The sequence below is a fragment of the Topomyia yanbarensis genome, chromosome 2, assembly GCF_030247195.1.
Source record: "Topomyia yanbarensis strain Yona2022 chromosome 2, ASM3024719v1, whole genome shotgun sequence".
NCBI classification, from domain to species: Eukaryota; Metazoa; Arthropoda; class Insecta; order Diptera; family Culicidae; genus Topomyia; species Topomyia yanbarensis.
In genome coordinates this window covers 206,060,147-206,081,396 of record NC_080671.1, presented here as the reverse complement: position 1 = coordinate 206,081,396, position 21,250 = coordinate 206,060,147, and the positions used below count along the sequence as shown (strand labels likewise).

Below are 21,250 nucleotides of genomic sequence, written 5' to 3'. Positions count from 1 at the left end.
TTGAATAATTCATCCAAACATACCAATGTGGTAAATCTAAAATATATAATGTTATTTTGGAATGCTATATGAAATACCATTGGTACACCCGCAGTGTTGGCAATAAAAATGATTTTTGGCATTTAATTCGATGTATCGAACTTTGAACAGCTATAACTTGGCTTAGAGACATTCTAACACCATACATCCTTCGGAAAAGTTGTTCAGCATATCCTGGACTATACTTTTATCTATTTGTTGACATACTACATGAAGAATTGTAGCCTGTAGAATTAAAAATGCAAAAATGTAGGTTTTCCCATACTAATTCCAATACAAATTTCAAACGCAGTGCGCCACGCCGGGTCAACACCAATCGACCCCAAATTTTGCACAGTTGTTTGGGACCCCAAAAAGTACCAAAAAGTGCTGTGCTCGGTTGATGTGGCTATGATTACATTTTTCCATATAATAATGCCCCACCCTACTATGTATTCCTCAGAAATCATGTTTTAGACAAATTTACAAGTGCCGGAGGGTTAAATTCCAATGTTTTACCCATAGCTGGAAATTGAAACTTTGTGACGTCTTAGAACTTTACTAAGTCAAGCTTTTGGGTTAATAATATTGTTGATATATTAAGGCTCCTGAATTTTTTTTTACCACGTAACAGGCCGACGAGGGTAGCCGGGTACCCACAATGCATCGAAGGTAGCAAGAGTAATCCAAACGCATCTCGCGCTGAACTGGTCAGTTACGATTATTATCGTACCGTCCCCTTTAAACCATCCAAGATTGCTGCTACTACTTTTTGGATGTTGGATCTGAGACTAATATAAAAGAAGCGTGCTAAAATATTACATTTATATGCTTAAGCGTTATGTGTCCAACAAAAAACACCTTTAACCCTTTCATGCCCAACTTTTTTCTAGTGCATGTAAGGTATCAAAACTATTTTTCCTTGAAAACGGTTGGGTCAACATATATATATATATATATATATATATATATATATATATATATATATATATATATATATATATATATATATATATATATATATATATATATATATATATATATATATATATATATATATATATATATATATATATATATATATATATATATATATATATATATATATATATATATATATATATATATATATATATATATATATATATATATATATATATATATATATATATATATATATATATATATAATCTTGATCTGGGCCACCTGTTCGAAGTTTTAAAAAAGTTTGTTTTCACTTTATGCACTTTATTTCACTTGATTGACTTAAAACTCAGCGGCCCTGACCGTAGATACATTTATACTGAACAACCACGCTGGTCTAGCAGGTGGTATTTAAGGGAACATTATGCTGACAAGACTAATGTTCCCACACGAGGCGGTGAGTGGCTTCATGTGCTGACCTAGGCGTCTGCGTTGCTGGTCGGTGTCCAGGTCCCTACGTAATTCATCGGGGGGGGTGAAAAAGTGTCGTCCTCGGCACTTGATGGGTTGTTTTGATTCGTTGATTTTGACGATCTTCGGCGTTGATTTCTCTTTGTTGCTCTTATATGAATTGCTCTTAAATGGAAAAGTATTAAGTAGAGGGTGATGAACAATAAAACAGATGTTAACGAGGTTCCTCCAAGAAGGCTCCATTTCCATTTCCAATCTGTTTCGTGTCGAAGTGATATTTCGTCTAATTTGTTCCTATTTATTAAGGTAGCTTTTTCTATTTTTTCAACGTCATAGTTTTTGGAAAGTTCGCTTTTTATGTTTAGGTTGTGGAAGGCACCTAAAATAGTCTCGTTTTCGGTTATTTTTTCCTTTGATGTAAAGTGGTGACCCATAAAAGCTATTGTGCAGTTGGAGAATGATATTACAAGGTTTCCTGATAGATTTCCATTGTGTGGGCCACAGTCGGACTGTAGCTCATTGTTTTGTGCGTTTGTAATGAGCATTTTGTTATTGCTTATTAGTAGTGCAGTAGTTTCATTTTTAGTTTCCATTAGACATAATGGTTCCGTTCCCATGATGAGTGGGTGTATGCAAGAGTCGTTGAATTCTCTGATGTAGCTTTGCAATTGGACATACTCTTCGGGTTTTGATGTGGTGAAGAGTCGTTTTGCCTGTTTGATCAGAAATTGGGGGTAAGATTTTATAACTGTACCGTTTTTGTTCAAGGGGTAGATCCGTATGATTGTGGATTTTTCCTTCTCTAATTCTGGAACATGTAATATGTACAGTAAAGTGTTTTCGTTCATTACTAGTTTCGGTGTAACAAAATTTAGGGCTTCCTCGGGAATATTGAGTTGGACTCCTTGATTGTTGATGATGTCTTTGATTAAGTGAATTTCCTGGCTGGTTAGTATACCGTTACTAGTGACGTGAATTCTAGAAAATAGCATTGCTTCTTGAATACTTGTTATAATTTTGTTGAGAGTGTCGATGTTTATAATGGTGGTGATAACGTCTAGTTCGTCGAGGACGATTTGGTTGATTTGTTGTTTGTCTATTATTTGATTGATTGTGTTTGTAAGAGCTGAGATTCTTTTGTCGATTTGATTGTTGATCTTCACTTGATGGTTGTTTTCGTTGATAAGTTGGTTGAGGTTTGAGTAAATGATTCGTGAGTCTTCGGCATCTGGACTGCCTGCTATCCATTTCCACATTGTGCCGATAGCGTCCATTCTTCTGTGTCTCTGGTGCGATGCTGGTTTTATTTGTACAAAATTTGAATACAATTCTCGAATTTTGTGTTTACTTAGTTCGATTAAAGCATTATTTTTTCTTTGCTTATGGTACACTAAATTTGTGAGTAGGTTGATGGTGACCTCTATTTCTGTTATGTTAATTGGGTGAACAATACGAATGTTTCCGGTTTGGATTTGGCAGAGGGTTGTTTTTTGCATTAATATTAGATCATTTTGTAGGTTCCGAATAGTTAGTTCTTGGCATGAAATGGTCGAGAATATCAAGGTGATTCCTATGTAATATTGGAGCATCTGTAATCAAGGTGTGAAATAGAAATTTGTTATGTTTTTTTGAATCTTTTTATTTTGTTTTTGTGTCGCTTTATACCGCGGTTATTTTTGAATGTTTTGTCTTGTACCTCGTTGGCGTTTGTTTTATTTGCTCTGGCTTGGGTTTTTGTGCGTATATTTGGTATTATAAAGACTTCTTTCCCTTCTTCTATGACTGGAGGATCTTCTTTGTTTAAATTTCGACTTAAAATTTGTTTTTGTGCTTTTTCCATGTTAAATCTAGCCTTAAGAAAGAGTTCTTGCGCATCTCTAATTATTTCTTCTGGGTTAACAATATTGTTTTGATTAAATAATATTTCATTCGGGGTGTACTGTGTGGATGAATGTACTGAGTTGTTGTATAGTGCTACCGATAGTTTTATAATTGATTTTGTGCCCATACCTCTAAATTTCTGTTTATTAGTATTAAATATTTCAATGATTGTGGAGTGTGCTCTTTCTATTTGCCCATTAGATTCTGATGAGGCGGCGTAACGGATTTGTGATCCTAATTGACTTAGGAAATTTCTTAGTTGTATTGATTGAAAGGTGGTTTCGTGGTCGGTTACAATTTCTCGAGGAACTCCGAAAGCACTGAAGTATTTTCCTAGCGCTTTCTGAACGTGGACCAGGTTTTTCGATTTTAGCTCTATCATTTGTAAATGTTTGGAAAATGATTCGATTAAGGATAAGAAACTGCATTTGTCTATAATGAATATGTCCATATGGACCCTGTCTAAAGGTTTTTCTGTAATAGGCCTGGGTGATATTTTTATGTTGAAGGGTTTTCTCTCATATTTATGGGTATTGCATGTTTCACATGAATTTACAAACTTTCTAACATTTGCGTATACATTTGGGAAAAAATATGATCTCCTGATTTTTGCTTCTACTTCTGTTATGCCGCGGTGTGCTCTGTTATGTTCGGTCGCAATTATTTGATTTTGTCGCTCTTCGCTCTGGACGTCTTCGACCATTAAATTGGTAAACACGAAATGACCTTTCTGATTAAAATTTTCTCTATAAGATTCTTGTATCATCTGAATGATGTTTTCTGGAGCCATAAGGGCTGTCTGTTTTCCGTTGTGGAAGGTTTTCAAAAGTTGTGTAACGTCTTCTTTAGTGAATCTGTTTTTAGACACTATTGTCCTATGATAATTTTGAAAAAAGGTTTCTCGGATTGTAGTATCTAGACGTGAGATTTTGAAGATGAGCTGATTTCGGTAGTAATTTATGGGGCGTTCAGAAAAATGAATGAAATAGTCAGCTGATTCGTCAGCGGAGTGAATGGTTTGGGAGTCAAAGGATTCGGGTGAGTTGTTGGCAGTGGATTCTGCGTCATCTATGTGATCTTCTTGACCTGAAAGATAGGGAATTATATCATTATTTATTTCATTTACATTTGCTTCGATCGGCATTCTGCTTAACGCGTCGGCCACTACATTTGATTTGCCTTCCCTGTATTTTACTTCATAGTCGTAATTTTCTAGATCTAAGCGCCAACGTAAAATTTTTTGATTCTTATCGGAAGTTTTAATGAAAGTAAGAGGTTTGTGATCGGTCACTAGTGTGAACTTTTGGCCATATAAATATGGTTTAAACTTGTTTACTGCCCATAGTATGGCTAGAGCCTCTTTTTCGTTGGTAGCATATCGCGATTCTGTATCTGACAGTGTTCGGGAAGCGAATGCAATTGGTCTTTCGATATTATCCTGTATTTGTGACAATACAGCACCTAGTGCGTAACCAGATGCGTCTGTTGTAAGAATAAAAGGTAGATCAAATTGTGGGTATGCCAGTATTTGGTCTGTGGATAGAATTTGTTTGAGTGCATTGAATGCATTTACGTATGAAGAGTCCTGCACATCTACTGTTGACTCTTTCTTTAGATATTTTGACATTGGTCGAGTGATCTTTGAAAAATCTTTAATAAATCTCCTGTAGTACCCGACTAATCCAAGGAACTGTTTTATTTCCTTTTGATTTTTTGGTATTGGCCACTGAATTATTTTTTCAATTTTTCCTGGGTTTGGTTTTACCCCTTCGGAACTTATAATGTGTCCCAGAAACTCTGTTTGCTTTCTCAAAAATTCACATTTATCTAACTGTATTTTTAAGTTGTAGTCAGATAAACGTTTTAGAATTAATTCTAAATTTTCTAAGTGATTATTCAAGTTATATCCGACAATGATTATGTCGTCTAGATATACGTAGCATTTTGTCCCTACGTAGTCTCCCAAAATATCATTCATTGCTCTCTGAAAGGTAGCAGGAGCGTTTTTGAGACCGAAAGGCATTCTAGTAAATTCAAAATGCCCTTTGTCCGTCGAAAAAGCTGTTTTTTCTACATGTTTCGGATCCATTGCGATCTGATGGAATCCGGATTTTAAATCTATAGTAGTAAAGTATTCGGACTTCCCTAAGGAGTCCAAGATTTCTTCGATTTGAGGCATGGGATACCTGTCGTCGATAGTTACGTCGTTGACTTTTCTATAGTCTATTACGACTCTCACCTTTCTCTTGCCTGAGGCGTCCATTTTTTTTGGTACGACCCATATTGGTGAAGAGTAGGGACTTTTGGAAGGTCTAATAATACCGTTGTCTAGCATTTCTTGTATTTGTTCTTGAATGTCACCCTTGAAGTGGTGTGGGTAACGGTAGTTTTTTGTAAAGATAGGAGAATCGTTGGTGGTTAGAATTTTGTGTTTGGTTGCCGATGTACATGTGAGTTTTTCCCCTTTTTTCTGGATTACAGATTGGTGTTTTTTCAGAACCCGAATTAGCTCGGTTAGTTCTAATTTTGAAAGGTGGTTTGTTCTGATGATGTTACTGATGTCACTTTCAGATATTGTTTTCGCATGTTTTATAGGAAAGGGGGAAAAGGTTTCAAAATTGTTAACTGCTAATTTCAATTTGGGTGTTTTTGTTTGGTTCCTAGATGAGGAGATTATATTTATCGTAGTTTTATTATTCTCGGCCCTGTAGAGTCCAGGTCGTATGAATGTATTTTTACAAAGCTTTTGGTATGATGGGACGAACCAGTCGCCGTTGTTTGTGGTTTGAATGAAAATGGTTTAAAAGCGTTATTAAAAAGGTCTAGTTTTCCTATTTTTGTGGCGTTATTTGTTCCGTATACATTTTTTATTTGTGTATCCTGTACTAATTTAGTGGATTCTAGGATGTCAGGCGAAATTAGATTTTTATTCGCTCCCGTGTCTATTAGAATTTTGAGTTGTTTCTTTGATATTGGGTGAATCGTCTTTAGATAGGGAAGATAATTTAAGTTATTTCTCGATTTGTGTTGACTACATGAAAATTTATATCTAGGTCGTCCTCGGATTCAGTGTCCGACTTAGCATCTCCTAAGATCTCGTCTTCGTGTTCGTTTTTCGTGATTTCATGATTATTTATTACTTTTTTGTTTAGTGTTAGCTTACTTCGTGTAGTCATTGCGTCCATTGGTTCTATTTCGTCTTGTTCTGGTTTGCGGGGTGTTGATTTGAATTGTTTGGGATGGTTTTGGTTGGATTTACCGGTAGACTGAATATCGAACCCTTTAAATTTTTGATTTTTCTTGTTAGAACTATCAGCAGCCATGTTGTGTGCTGCTATTTCCTTAGATCTGAATTTACAGAGAAACGCGTAGGCGTCTTCTACATCCTTAGGTCTGGCTGCTTGAGCGTAGCCGAAGTATGGTTCAGTTAGTCCGGAGATGAAGGCTGCCAATGCATCTTCATCAATGAAATCGTTTATCGGCTCCCAATTGTTTTTATATTTCTCCTTTTGTTTTGCTAGGGTTTTAATGTTCTGAATTATTTCTTTAGACTTGTGGTAGTATCTTGCGATACTCATGCCATCAGTCATTCTAAATTGCCATAATTGGCATTTATAAGTTGAAAGCTCTTGACGATCGCCAAGAGAATTTATTAAAATTTCTTTTATGCTTTCAAAACTGTCGGGGTTACCGGCAAGGCAAATTATGTCTTTGGCTTTGCCTTGAATTTTGTTGATGACTGCAGTGACATACATTTTGAATTGCAATGGTGTCACGTGTTCTTTAAATGCGTTTAGAGTTTCTTCCGCTGTTGTCAGCCAGGCATTTAACTGTTTAGAATTACCGTCGAATGCGGGTAGCATTTTTATTGGATCAGGTATTTTAAACAATTGTTCGACGTTTGTTGTGGGTTGTAAAATAGGCTCCGGTCTGGGTGCTGCCATATTGTTGAAATGTGTTTCAATTTGAGAAAACATGGTATCGTGATCGTTTTGCTTGTTTGCAAATTCATTCATCATCTGCATCATTTTTTGTAACTGGGCATTAATTTGCTCCATGTTATCGTCTTTGGTTAAAGACATGGTTTCTATTTCGGGTGTGTTTTCGATGGGGATATGAGCTAGGTCCCCTGATTCGGCTGAGGAAATACTTTCGTCAGAGTCTGAAGAATCGCAATTGCTGCGTTTGATACTTCTCAACAATGCGCGAGTTTTCTTCAAGGCGTTAGGTGCTTTTGGCATTAATGTAGCCTTTGCTTGGGTGTATTTAATTTAATTTTTTGTCAGCGCACACGTTCTCTTAGAACTCGTGTGGCCTCCGAAAATGTGCTTCGCTTAGAACTTCACAATTTCGTGTGGGGTAGAAGTTCTCTTGGAATGCTTCTTGCCCCAAATGGTTAGTGTTAAATTGAAAATGTGCTGCCCGAGCCTTTCTCTTAGAGCGGACTTCGGTGCACAGAAAAATTTTACACTACCCAAGGAGAGTCCAATTTCAATCTTAGTTATAACTATTAAGAAAGTAACAAACTCACCTTTTTGCAATCGTGTTCTGCGGGGTTCACTTGGGTGCTTGATTCTCCTAGTGGACGTCTGAAGCACGCGGCGGAGTCTCAACTCTGTGTCTCTTTTAGAGGGACGGCAGATGCTAGCACTTTTCACACTTTGTTGAAATGCTTCGCGGGCTCACTCTGGTTGGATTTATCAATCCTAACCTTTGCACTGTTTATCGTACTTAGTTTTTACTGTTTCACTAGAACCGCAGGCTGCGCCAATCTTGATCTGGGCCACCTGTTCGAAGTTTTAAAAAAGTTTGTTTTCACTTTATGCACTTTATTTCACTTGATTGACTTAAAACTCAGCGGCCCTGACCGTAGATACATTTATACTGAACAACCACGCTGGTCTAGCAGGTGGTATTTAAGGGAACATTATGCTGACAAGACTAATGTTCCCACACGAGGCGGTGAGTGGCTTCATGTGCTGACCTAGGCGTCTGCGTTGCTGGTCGGTGTCCAGGTCCCTACGTAATTATATATATATACCTCCTAAAGTTCAAATTGGACAACGTCAAATTTTTGAGGTAGTGGAATCCATGGTTGCTCCGCGTCTGATACTGGGAGACTTCAACTCGCACGGAGTATTGTGGGGTTCCCTCTACAATGATAATCGATCCTCTTTGATATACGTTTGTGACGAATTTAATATGACAGTTTTAAATACTGGCGAAACAACACGCATCCACAGACCTCCTGCACGTCCAAGTGCATTAGATCTATCTCTGTGCTCGACATCACTTCGGTTAGATTGCACGTGGAAGGTTGTACCTGATCCTCACGGTAGCGATCATTTGCCAATCGTTGTTTCAATTAACATTGAATTGGGCCTTACGAATTCAATCAAAGTTCCTTATGACTTAACACGAAATATTGATTGGAAAACATACGAAACATTAATTTCCACTTCTCTTGCTTCGACAGAAGAGCTACCCCCTACCGAAGAATATGAATTCTTAGCGGGTTTAATTACTGAAGCAGCAGAACAAGCCCAAACGAAATGCAGTCCTGGAATGACAATAAATAGACGACCCCCTAATCCTTGGTGGGACAAAGAGTGCTCTGATGCATATGAAGCTAAACAAGTTGCCTACAAAGAAATTATGAAACAGAAAGGGGGTATACGTGAGAACTTTGAAAATTATTTCATTTTGCAAAACAAATTTGACAGTATACGTCGTGCCAAAAAGTCTAGTTATTGGAGACACTTCGTTAATGGCTTGTCAAGAGAAACATCAATGAGTACTCTTTGGAACACAGCCAGAAGAATGAGGAATCGAAACGTGACTAATGAAAGCGAAGATTTTTCGAATCGTTGGATATTTAATTTTGCCAAGAAAATTTGTCCAGATTCTGCTCCTGCGCAGAAAATCATTCGTGATGCTCCCACAAGTAACGATTTCATAGATTCGCCTTTGACAATGATGGAATTTTCAATTGCACTCCTCTCATGCAACAATAATGCTCCGGGACTAGACAGAATTAAATTCAACTTGGTGAAGAATCTGCCTGACCTAGCAAAAAGACGCTTGTTGAATTTATTCAACAAGTTTCTTGAGCAGAATATTGTCCCGCGTGACTGGAGACAAGTGAGAGTTATCGCCATTCCAAAACCGGGAAAAACCAGCCTCCGATCATAACTCGTATCGACCGATTGCAATGCTATCCTGCATCAGGAAATTGTTGGAAAAAATTATCCTACGACGTCTCGACAATTGGGTTGAGGCGAACGGCTTGCTCTCAGATACCCAGTTTGGTTTTCGGAGAGGTAAGGGAACGAATGATTGCCTGGCGCTACTTTCGTCAGAAATCCAACTCGCTTACGCAAAAAAAGAACAAATGGTGTTGCAAGTTTTCGTAGTCCGTTTTTGCGTGACTCGAACTATAATGATTTTTATTAGGCCAAATTCATTTAAATCCATTAATTATTACTTACAATAAGTTTCCTTGCGAAATATTTCAACGGTAACAAATTGTTGCACCCTTTGGGGAGATTTTTTCCAAGTGGTCTAATTATAAGTAGGAATATGATTACATAATACATAATTGTTTCACAAATTCATCGGTCTTACTTTAACTCTATCGCTCTAGTTTCAGAGGGAAATGTATAGTTCCTATATGATTCTATATAGATGTGCCTGCCACGAAATAGTAAGGATTTGTTAGGTTAGGTCGCAACAAATTTCCTTCGCAGGACTCGGCGAGAGAAATTATTCGTTATATTATTAATATACCTGTTCAACGATATCAATAAAGCGATCACGAATAAAGCGATCACGAATAAAGCACATATGGCCTATTTTGTTCCAAACGACCTGCTCCTAGTTCGTCTAATCTAACGTGGTTTCGTTTTACTTCAGTTAGTCTACTGTCTCATTACCGGAGGATCGCACAGTGACGGCGCCGCGTCGAAGTAGCTTTACACACTCAACGCATCGCTTTTCAGAAAACGAGGGGCTCGATAAAGAGTGCCCTAACACCCCGACCTGTAATGCCTATAATTGATTGGCCTTACTATCTTCCAGCACGTCCAGTAGAGCCACCTTGATTGCCGGTCTCTGTAAAGTCCCAGTTGAGGTTTTTACGTCAACCTTGCGCACTTGGCCGTCCAATCCAGGATACGTTTTGGTCACACGACCACGTAGCCAACCATTCCGCACGCATTCATCGACCACGATTACTAGATCGCCAACCTGCAATGGTGTAATCCCTGAGAACCATTTAGTTCTTCTAGCTATTGTAGGAAGATACGCCTGGATCCAACGCTTCCAGAACTGGTTGAGTAAATGCTGCATCAATTTCCAGTTAGTCCTAAAAGACGTTAATTCGTGCACAGGGATTCTAGCTGGATGGTTGGCACCGCTCGAACTCATAAGTAGAAAACTGTTCGGTGTTAAAGCCTCCTGCTCGGATGTTTCCAACGGCACAAATGTCAATGGATGCGAGTTAACTATAATCTCTGCTTCTGCTAGAAGTGTAACGAATCCCTCATCATCTAGTTTATCCCGATGCGACAGCACTTTAAACGCCTCTAACTGAGCGCACTTTCCTCTCCCACACCCCGCCCATGTGGGGGGCGGACGGTGGGTTGAAATGCCACTCTGTTTCAATATTTGTGAACGTAGCAGCAACTTCACGATTGATGCTCTTGATCTCCTGCTCTATCTCTCTGGCAGCGCCATGAAAATTCGTTCCATTATCACTGAAAATTTGTTGGGGAACTCCTCTTCGTGCAATAAACCGACGTATGGCCATCTTGCAGGACTCAGCAGATAAGGAATGCACCACTTCTAGGTGAACAGCGCGCACACTAAGGCAGGTGAATAATGCCACCCACCGTTTGATATTGCTTCTACCCCTCTTCACCACCATCGGTCCAAAATAATCTAAGCCAGTAAAGGTAAATGGACGTACAAATGGTTGCACTCGCACTTGTGGGAGTGCTGCCATTCTTGGTTCGCTTGGCTTAGCTCGAAAAACGCGACACCACATACACTTCATGATTGCTCTGTTTACAACTGATCGGAGCTTAGGAATGTGGTATTTCTGATTCAGCTCATTCACCACAGTCTCTTTGTTGGCGTGGCCATATCGTTGATGAAACCGAAGAATCAGAAGTTCCGTCACATGGTTCTGTTTAGGTAAGATCACCGGATTTCGAAAATTGAAGCAATAGTAAGCAGCTTTTGGATCAATTCGGCTTTCCAAACGGATAACACCATCTGCATCTAGGAATGGCGACAGTCCTTTAAGAGAACTAGACTGCTCTAAACGTTTATGTTGCGGTAATGGTAAATCAGCATTTGCTCTAAGAATCGCAATTTCTTCTGGGTAAGTTTCTGCTTGGATCATCCGCCACAAACTTTTCTCCGCCGACAAATAATCTTGGTGAGTGAGCAAAACCGTTCGCGTCTTCGATTGTACTCTTTCGTTTGAACGGCAGTTGTTCAGGAAGTGTTGAAGATACGCAAGCTTCTTTAAAATATCTTCAAAACGAGAGAATTTTGAAAAATCAATGAAAGCACGATTCAAGTCTTTCCGATGTACGTGAACAGCCCGCAGCTCGTCCGTTGCTTCCTTTAATATTAGCTTACTAATTGGCCATTGTAATTCTGGTAAATACAGGAATTTAGGTCCGTAGTACCAGTCGCTTTCAGAATCAAAGCTTGGTCCACGACCCCACTTTGTTGCTTCGTCGGCAATGTTCATACGAGTCGGTACCCAGCGCCACTCGTCAATATCTGTTTCAGCAAGTATCTCTGCTACTCTAAAGGCGATGTATGGACGATACTTACATGGATCTGCTTTCAACCATGACAGAACAGTCGATGAATCAGTCCAGATGAAACGTTTTCGTATCGGTAAATTGTGGTTTTCTGCGATTGCCCTCATTAATCGTACTCCGAGCACGGCGGCGTTAAGCTCATTTCTCGGGATAGTTTGTGGTCGTAAAGGAGTAACTTTCGTTTTAGATGCTACCAACACGCATCTTGGTGATCCGCCGTCAATTATGCGGAAATATGCGACACTGCTATACGCCTTCTCACTCGCATCTACAAATACGTGTAGCTGTAACGATTCCAGACTGTCGTGTCTGTAATTAGGAAAGTAGCATCGGGGTATCCGCACGCGAGACAATTCTGGTGTCAATTTTATCCATCGCTGCCAACTTGCGAAATCTCCATCAGCAAGGGGATCATCCCAGCCAACTCCAGACCGCCACACGTCTTGGATGAGTATTTTCCCGTGAATCGTAAAGGTCGAAATAATGCCTAACGGGTCGAAAAGGCTCATAACAACCTGTAGCATTTGACGCTTGGTTGGAACGATATCTCCTGTCAACAAACGATGTAGATCTTCTCGAAATTGTGCAGTAAACATGAAGACGTCCTCATTTGGTATCCAAATCATTCCCAGGACGCGTTCAGCCACAGTCGTTTTCTCGATTGAAAATCTTTTAGCACCGTCAGATGTCTCTCCCCCGACCCGTTTGAGAATTAGTTCCGAGTTTGATTGCCAATTACGGATTTCAAACCCAGCCTCGCAATGTATGGTGCGAACATCGGCCGCAACATTAATTGCTTCCTCGATTGTGTCTCTACTGTCTAAGTAATCGTCGACGTATGTATTATCCATGATAGCCGACACTGCTTTCGGATATCGGTCAGCAAAGTCCAGTGCATTCGAATTCTTAACAAACTGCGCTGAGCACGGTGAGCACGTAGCTCCAAACGTTGCCACGTCCATGACGTAAATGTCGGGTTTGATGGAAGGGTCAGTGCGCCATAGGAACCTTTGTGATTGACGATCTTCATCTCGAATCAGTATTTGGTGGAACATTTGCCGAATGTCACCAGCTATGGCGAACTGCCTTTGACGAAACTTACAGAGAACTGATAGTAACGGTGTCATGAGATCTGGACCTTTCAGTAGCATTGAATTCAGCGAAATTCCCCCGACAGTTGCAGCGGCGTCCCATACGACCCGAACCTTGTTTGGTTTGCGAGGATTTTGAACAATTCCTAATGGTAAGTACCATACCTTTCGAGGATCTGTATCTCGTAGCTCTTGGGTGGTGATCTTATGCGCGTATCCTCGCTTTTGGTATTCAATAATTTGATCTGCAACTGTTTTTTGCAACTCTATATCTTTTCTCAACCGGCGCTCCAAACATTTCAGCCGTCGTTCAGCCATCGGATAACTGTTTGGGAATTCGATCACATCTTTTCTCCAAAGCAATCCTGTCTCAAATCTGCCCGACTCCGTTCGCTTTGTCGTCCTGTCTAGGATTTCTCGGGGGCGTTGATCTTCAGCCGACTCCAGTTTTGTGAACCCTGTGACTCCCGCATCTTCTAGGGCAAAATAATTTTTCACTAAGTCATGCAGTTCACGGTTCGCAATACAGTTACATATATGGACCATGATTCTGTCAGACCCGTTGAGCTCGCGACGACCACCGAACACAGTCCACCCCAAACGAGTCTTTATGGCTACTGGCTCTGTATCTCGCCTGTCCCGCTTGTTTAGTGGCAGTTTTAGCCGAGCATTATCTACCCCATTCAAAATTCCCGGTACTGCCTCAATGTAGCTCTGCACAGGAAGACCTCGCAAAAATGAGAATTGTTGCGAAAGTTCAGTGTAATTCAAGCTTTGTTTGGGAAGGCCTAGATTGTCTACTGTTCTAACGTCATGCAGGGAATATTTCGGTTGATTCCCTGAAGTTCCCGAGATCATCACCTGAACTCGCTTCGAGGAGATTTCATTTCTAGTCACGTTGCTGGTCCATTGGAGACACAGTGGGCTTTCCACTCCGTCTAGTCCAAGTTCGTTCGCTAAACTATTCTCCAACAGCGTTAAATCAGACCCGTCATCAAAAAATGCGAAAGTCGAAACCGTTTTTCCATTGTTACTCAGGGTTACTGGAATAATTTTAAAGAGAGACGATGTCCGGTTATGACAATGAGTAGAGATTAGTGCTGCAGGAGGATGCATAGGAGGGGTTCCTTCCGTCGTTTCAAGTTTCACAACATGCAGTAATTTATGATGAAGCTCCTTGCAATCATTTGTACCACATGGCTGCTTAGTTCTACACGGCCACTTGCCGTGCCCAGTAAGACAGCGCTTGCATAATCTGTTTCGATTTACAAATTGAAGTCGTTCGAAGGGACTGAGCTTCAGAAACGTTTCACAGTTACGAATCCTGTGATCAGTTCGTTGACACGCGTGACACGGTTTTAGATCTTTATTGCCATTCAACACTATATCATTAAAGGTTTTCTCCGGTTCTAATCTATGTTCATCTTCCGTAGAATGCGCGTTTATAAATCCATCTTTCTCCTTTTTTGAACCTCGCCGGAAATCTGTTTGACTAGAGTCTGTTGGTAAGCTTACGTGACAAGCGGCCGTTTTGATGGACGTTGCATAGTCGCTGAACGCTTTTAATGTTACTTCCGGTATGCGCTGACTATGTAGCCCCCAGTCCAATCGTAAATCGGGTGGCAGCTTTCCTACCAGCTCCATTAGCAACATTGGGTTTGACAGATGGGCGTGCAAATTGGCAGCTTCAATGTAGGTTATAAGATTTCTCACCTCCCTGCCGAAAGTGACAAGTGTTTCAAGCTTGTTGACGTTCGGTGCAGGAGCACAGCGTATTTTCGAAAGCAAACAATGAACAAGTTGTTCTGGTCGGCCGCACTCATCTCGGAGTATATTAATAATTTCCGGAATCGCTGAAGGCAAAGTGAGAATACTTAGAACTTTCTCACGAGCACTTCCGACCAAACTTTTCTGCAGCCGTGCCAGATTTTCATCAGGTTGTATTCCGCATATAGCCGTGGTTGACTCAAAGGAGCTCAAAAACATTGGCCACTCTAGAGGATCTCCGGAAAATTTAGGCAGCTCTTTGCTTACAACTTGCCGGGCAGCAAGCTGTTGTGGGTTGATCACCCCAGCTATAGACCACGTTGGATGAGGCGTGGGAAGAAATGCTGTCGTCGATTGTTGGGGTACCGGACCGTACGTTGCCGCATTTAGCGGTACTGACTGTTGCACTGTAGGGTCCACACCATCCGAAGGGCCCGTTTGCAAATGATTCCCGACAAGCTGGCGTTGAAAGTTAATTGGCCCACGGATTTCCCAGGGACGCTTATATATATTTCCTTCGGTAGCCCCTATCACGAGAGGTTTCGAGTGTTGTTGTCCTGGGTTATGTGAATGTATAGGAAATGATGTGCCTGTTGTATCTCGTTGTACCGTTGGTGGGTACATATTGACTCCATACGAAGGCCATACTGTCTTTGTTGATGGTTGCGTTACTAAATAGTGCGTCGACGGATGAGTTGTTGCTTGCATCCCAAACGAAGGGTCTGGTAATAGATGAGTGTAAATATCAGCCAATGATGATGCAGGATACTGCTCTGTCGCAGTCGATTGCAGATTTACATGAAATGATGTCCCTATTCCACCCGATGGTCTCGTTGGGGGAAGCATGGGATTCGATGATCCACAAGGAATATTTGGCGGATACGACTGCTGATACTGACCCTGGACCGGAATATGCCGATGTAGGACCGAATTAAACGGGACAGGTGGAGCCATTGATTGCTGCTGCATGATCGGACCTGCTGTTTGTTGTTGAACTGGAGCGAATGTATACACAGGCAATGGCGCGGGAGCTAGAGGTGCTTTACTTGCCAGGTTATGTTGGTTTTGAAAGATATCTCTAGGACGTGCGTTTGTGGCTGCTGACGAGGTAATTGGTGTGGACGTATTGTTGGTCGGTTGGATAACCTTCTCAAGGTTATGCTCCTGTATCCAGTTTCTGACGTCCTGCTGACTACATCGGCTATTAAAGCTTTTTTGACTGCCTCCGTCCTTTTCTGCCTCTACCTCCACTTCCAACTGATGCTTTTGTAGTAGGAACTCACGGTCCCTCTGGGCCTGCTGATCCTCGAAGGCCTTTTTTTCCTCTAGCTGTTTTAATCGAAGTTGAGCGCTTACGGTTGATCTCACTGATACAATGGAGCCGCAGAACGTTGAACAGTGATTACATCGCCAAGATCTATCGGCAACGGATCCCGTTACACCTGCGCAACTGTAGTGCCACCAAGTATTGCACTTGTCGCAGGCCACCATGTTGTCGACATGATCCGGACGGTCACAACCTTTGCAGCTGCTTGGAACTTGCTGCATCCTACCGTCGGTGGAATGCACAGTGGTATTGTCAGCTCCCGGGGCGCTCATAACTCGTTATTTTCGAGATTGTTGCAAGTTTTCGTAGTCCGTTTTTGCGTGACTCGAACTATAATGATTTTTATTAGGCCAAATTCATTTAAATCCATTAATTATTACTTACAATAAGTTTCCTTGCGAAATATTTCAACGGTAACAAATTGTTGCACCCTTTGGGGAGATTTTTTCCAAGTAGTCTAATTATAAGTAGGAATATGATTACATAATACATAATTGTTTCACAAATTCATCGGTCTTACTTTAACTCTATCGCTCTAGTTTCAGAGGGAAATGTATAGTTCCTATATGATTCTATATAAATGTGCCTGCCACGAAATAGTAAGGATTTGTTAGGTTAGGTCGCAACAAATTTCCTTCGCAGGACTCGGCGAGAGAAATTATTCGTTATATTATTAATATACCTGTTCAACGATATCAATAAAGCGATCACGAATAAAGCGATCACGAATAAAGCGATCACGAATAAAGCGATCACGAATAAAGCGATCACGAATAAAGCACATATGGCCTATTTTGTTCCAAACGACCTGCTCCTAGTTCGTCTAATCTAACGTGGTTTCGATTTACTTCAGTTAGTCTACTGTCTCATTACCGGAGGATCGCACAGTGACGGCGCCGCGTCGAAGTAGCTTTACACACTCAACGCATCGCTTTTCAGAAAACGAGGGGCTCGATAAAGAGTGCCCTAACAAATGGCGTCTGTGTTCTTAGACTATCAGCACCGGGCGTGGGTATAAGCAATTTACTAACCGTCATCATAACACGACACCGCACCGGCGGTTGGTAAACAGGTTGGGAAATGGAAACTTATCGTTTCGGTTTACAGCGAGTGTCTATATTTGGTAACTTCTTCCAACCGACGCCAACGTTGCTATTCGCAGCAAGGAGGCAAAACAAAGGAAAATGTAAAAAATAGGATCTGGCGATAAATGTTATGCAGAAGTGTTCTGCGTGAATTTTGATTCGACTCGTGAAAGATTTTTATTTTAAATAAAATTATGGATTGAGCTCAATAAATAAAACTATCGGTTGTGAGACAATAAATTATTTGATTGAATTCAATAACATTTTTTTAAAGTTTACAGAAATTAAAACAATTATTGAAATTAAAAGTTTATTGTAACTTTAATGAAAATATACTTTCAAACTTCGATTCACACCAATTATTTTGTCGTTTGATACAATGAACAGTATTTGTTTGTATTCAATTACCCACAGTTTTTATTATGCTGTATGTTTTCTGCGTGGAAGTAAAAATTAGTGCATCTAAGCAGCTTGGATTGAACTGGAAGATGTAGCATTATGTCAAGCTGGGCATGATGTGTCCCAGGATCCGATTGATGGGATGCTAGCAAGAAGCGGAATTTCATTGGCTTTGAAGCTTGTAAAAGCCCGAAAATTTTTATATATGGAGGCCAATACGAAAGCTAATGATAGTGTCCAACGAAAATCGCTGCGAACAAATGGTGATGATTGTGGGGACTCTGGAAACTAAGATTCGAGAAGAAAGAAAATGCGTGTATTTTTCTCGCGCAAAGTTTTTGATTCAGGACCAGTAGTAAAAAGAAGATCACAACGATAACGGTTTATGACACACTCTGCAGCGCTTAGTTTAAAAACGCTGGATTTAATTGCTAATAGGTACGCATGGCAGGACACAGATCACACCTGTTACATTATCACCATCTTATTTCATCCGGTGGTTCATCATATTTTCGAGGGATAATATTGTGTTGTGGTGTACAGTCGTGATTCGCTGGTTGGACATTTTTTAACTGGACCGCTTTTTAGTTGGACCTCCGCTAGTTGGACCATTGTCCAACTAAAAAGCATCTGAACGTCAAAATCTCGTGCCAAATTTACTTTGACAATCAATCTGACAATATTTAGAGATAAGAACAGATGCATTTAAACTGCCACCATCTCCTTTGGAGAGTTTTTGACATTTGTCAGTCGGTCCAACTAGCGAATCAAATTCGTTAGTTGGACAAGGCTGTGGCCCAACCAGCGAATCACGACCGAATACTACCCAAGATCGCTTATTTGCCCCGTTTTCTATGGGATTTCCTATCTTGATGGGACTGACTTGCGATCATAGGCAGTATAGTGAAATTTCATGAACGTGAATGCACTTGGAATTCAATTCACTTAGTCTGTAAATAAGGGGAGGGCGGAAGTAGACGGGGTTGGGTGGTTCCCAAGTAACCATAAGCATTAAGCCATTGCACTATATTGGCTATACATTTGCACTAATGTTGCATTGAAACTCCATTACAGCATTATCAACGCAATAAAGCTCTTTATTAGCATCAATAATGCATAACTGCACTGCCGACATATAGCATTATAGCTTGCTCTATATGCGTATATAAAGCTGATATAACGCGTACATGCTTCAAGGATCTTTAAAGCATGTAAGCTTTACAAGTGCATTTAATGCCATTATAGAGCATATAAAAAGCTGATATAATGCTATTGTAATGCTGTGGGTTTATTTGTTATGCAACTCTTCTTGAAGATTATATTCGGCCAAAGAGAATAGGGAAAGAGACGAATAGTGTGAAGCCAAAAATACCTTATTGAGCAGACCAATCGTGCAATGTAAATAAACATTACTCATGCCTGAGTTGGAGGAGATAAGTATTGTAAATCTATCAAAAAAGAAATTTGAATTTTCGTCAGAATTTAGTGCAATCGTGATTGTAAGGTGCATTCTAGAGTCTATGTATGAGTAAAAACAAGCTTTAGAATTATTTCATTTCTTTGTTTCAAAATGCACATCGTTTGATAAACAAATCCAACGATCGACAAAAGGTTTGTTTTCAAAATATAATAGGAGTCATTTAAAGTGCTGCCTTTGAAAACGGTTGCCAAATTCTAGTGTTGAAATCATCGTAAAGGGAGTGTTGCCGTTTTGACTGATTTTCACTCTGCGTCTCTTTCACTATTCTCTTTGATATTCGGCATATTTCATTTCAATCGAACATATGCAATATAGTCCAGGAAGCAAACGCAGCGCACTTACCGTGAAGGACGAGGCAAGGTACCTCAGTTCGAGACTTACTAAAGGTAATTTTCGTAAACATTCATATCATGTAAGAACGAAAACCCATTAAGGATATTCATTACAATCCATCAGAACAGAGTCAATTACGGTTTTAAACAGAATATTTTATTTTAAAATTTTTCCTTTTTGCTCATCATACCGAAAGGAAACATAAGAAATGGTTTTAAAACCATGGCGGACAATGACAACCAACTGAAGCTTTTTAATAGCATTAGTAGTGCCAATATAAGGCTTTTAAATTTGACATTTGTACGCTTTTGCTATATAATAGCATTAGTACTGCAGAAACGAGCTGTCAATCTCCGCACAGTAATAGCACTATATTTCGCCTTTTCTGGCATAATATCAGCATTAAATAAGTATCTAGGGCTTCACGGCTTTTTAGGACAGCTTTATATGTGGATCTAAAGCAGATATTAGGCTACGTTATAATGCTTATTGGTTACTTGGGTTGTACTTAACTTATAAAAATGATATTTTTAATACATTTTAACATTTCTAATATTGATCTTAGAAACAGTAACACGAAATGTTAATTAACTTTATAATTTATTGTTGGACAATGAAATTGCTTGTTTCAAGACGTTTATTATAAATTTACCAGAAGTATTCCGCGTCGAACAATGTGGAAATGTCTTATAATTCTAGGATAGCCACTATTGTTAATTCGTTGCAATAGTTTTTGACTTACTCCGACAATTTTATGCAAACTGTGGATACATGGATGTGGATTTGATGACCAATTTGGTAAGTAGCGAACGTCACGTTCAAAAAATTTCGAACGTTCCACTGTTTAACCTACCTATGATAAAGACCCGTGTCAGGCCATGGCAAACACCTGATGATGCTTTGGCTCGTTCTAAGCACAGACAAACAAATATAACAATTCGAAGACTGATTTGGGAAATACATCGATGATATTCAAAAGGGCACATCTGAACATTACATTACATTATTGTCGCTTCAGCTCATCGCATCGATGCTAATACATTTGACAGGCGAAGATCTAATAGAATTTCAAATTGTTTGAGTTAAAAGTTGGAGACAGTACGCTACTTCGAATTATGAAAAAATTCTTATCGCTGACGCTAGGAATTTGGCACTACCCCGCAGGACCGTTGTTTGAAAGCAAGATTCCGTGTTATGTCATTTGCCATACTGATAAATTGGAATCAAATTTATAATTTTTGAGCAAAAACTCATTATTTAATTCCATCTTTGGAATTACCGTATCGACGACAAAATGTTGAATTCAGTTAATATATATCTGTATTAACTTACCACAAATTCGTGTGGACCAATTTGCTCCAGGGTACGCACTTAATGTTTATTTCTTGAAGTAGATGTAGTTGTAGTTAGTATTTCAGCTCCAGCGATACAACCGATTGTAATTAGAATTAGTTGTGCTATTGGCGCCGGAATACTACACAGTTAAGCTTTTTCGGGAAATCGAATTACGAATTACGAATACGAATTAGAACCAACCAGAATTTCCGATTGAATTTTACTTTACCCATAGGTGCACGCAAAGTTCATGTATCGATTACTGGAAGCCTATTGGCCGATAGTAGCGCCGGCTAGCGGCT

At 39.8% G+C, this 21,250-nt stretch overlaps 1 protein-coding gene across 1 annotated transcript; it reads right to left on the bottom strand.

The window, feature by feature from the left end:
• Window positions 1-1,213: 1,213 nt before the first annotated feature.
• Window positions 1,214-21,202, bottom strand: LOC131682778 (uncharacterized). Its single transcript, XM_058964517.1, has 2 exons — window positions 20,946-21,202; window positions 1,214-3,002 (listed from the first exon to the last, which is right to left on the bottom strand). Exon 2 carries the CDS (start codon window positions 3,000-3,002, stop codon window positions 1,422-1,424), a length of 1,581 nt encoding a protein of 526 aa, XP_058820500.1. The 5' UTR covers window positions 20,946-21,202; the 3' UTR covers window positions 1,214-1,421.
• Window positions 21,203-21,250: the final 48 nt, after the last annotated feature.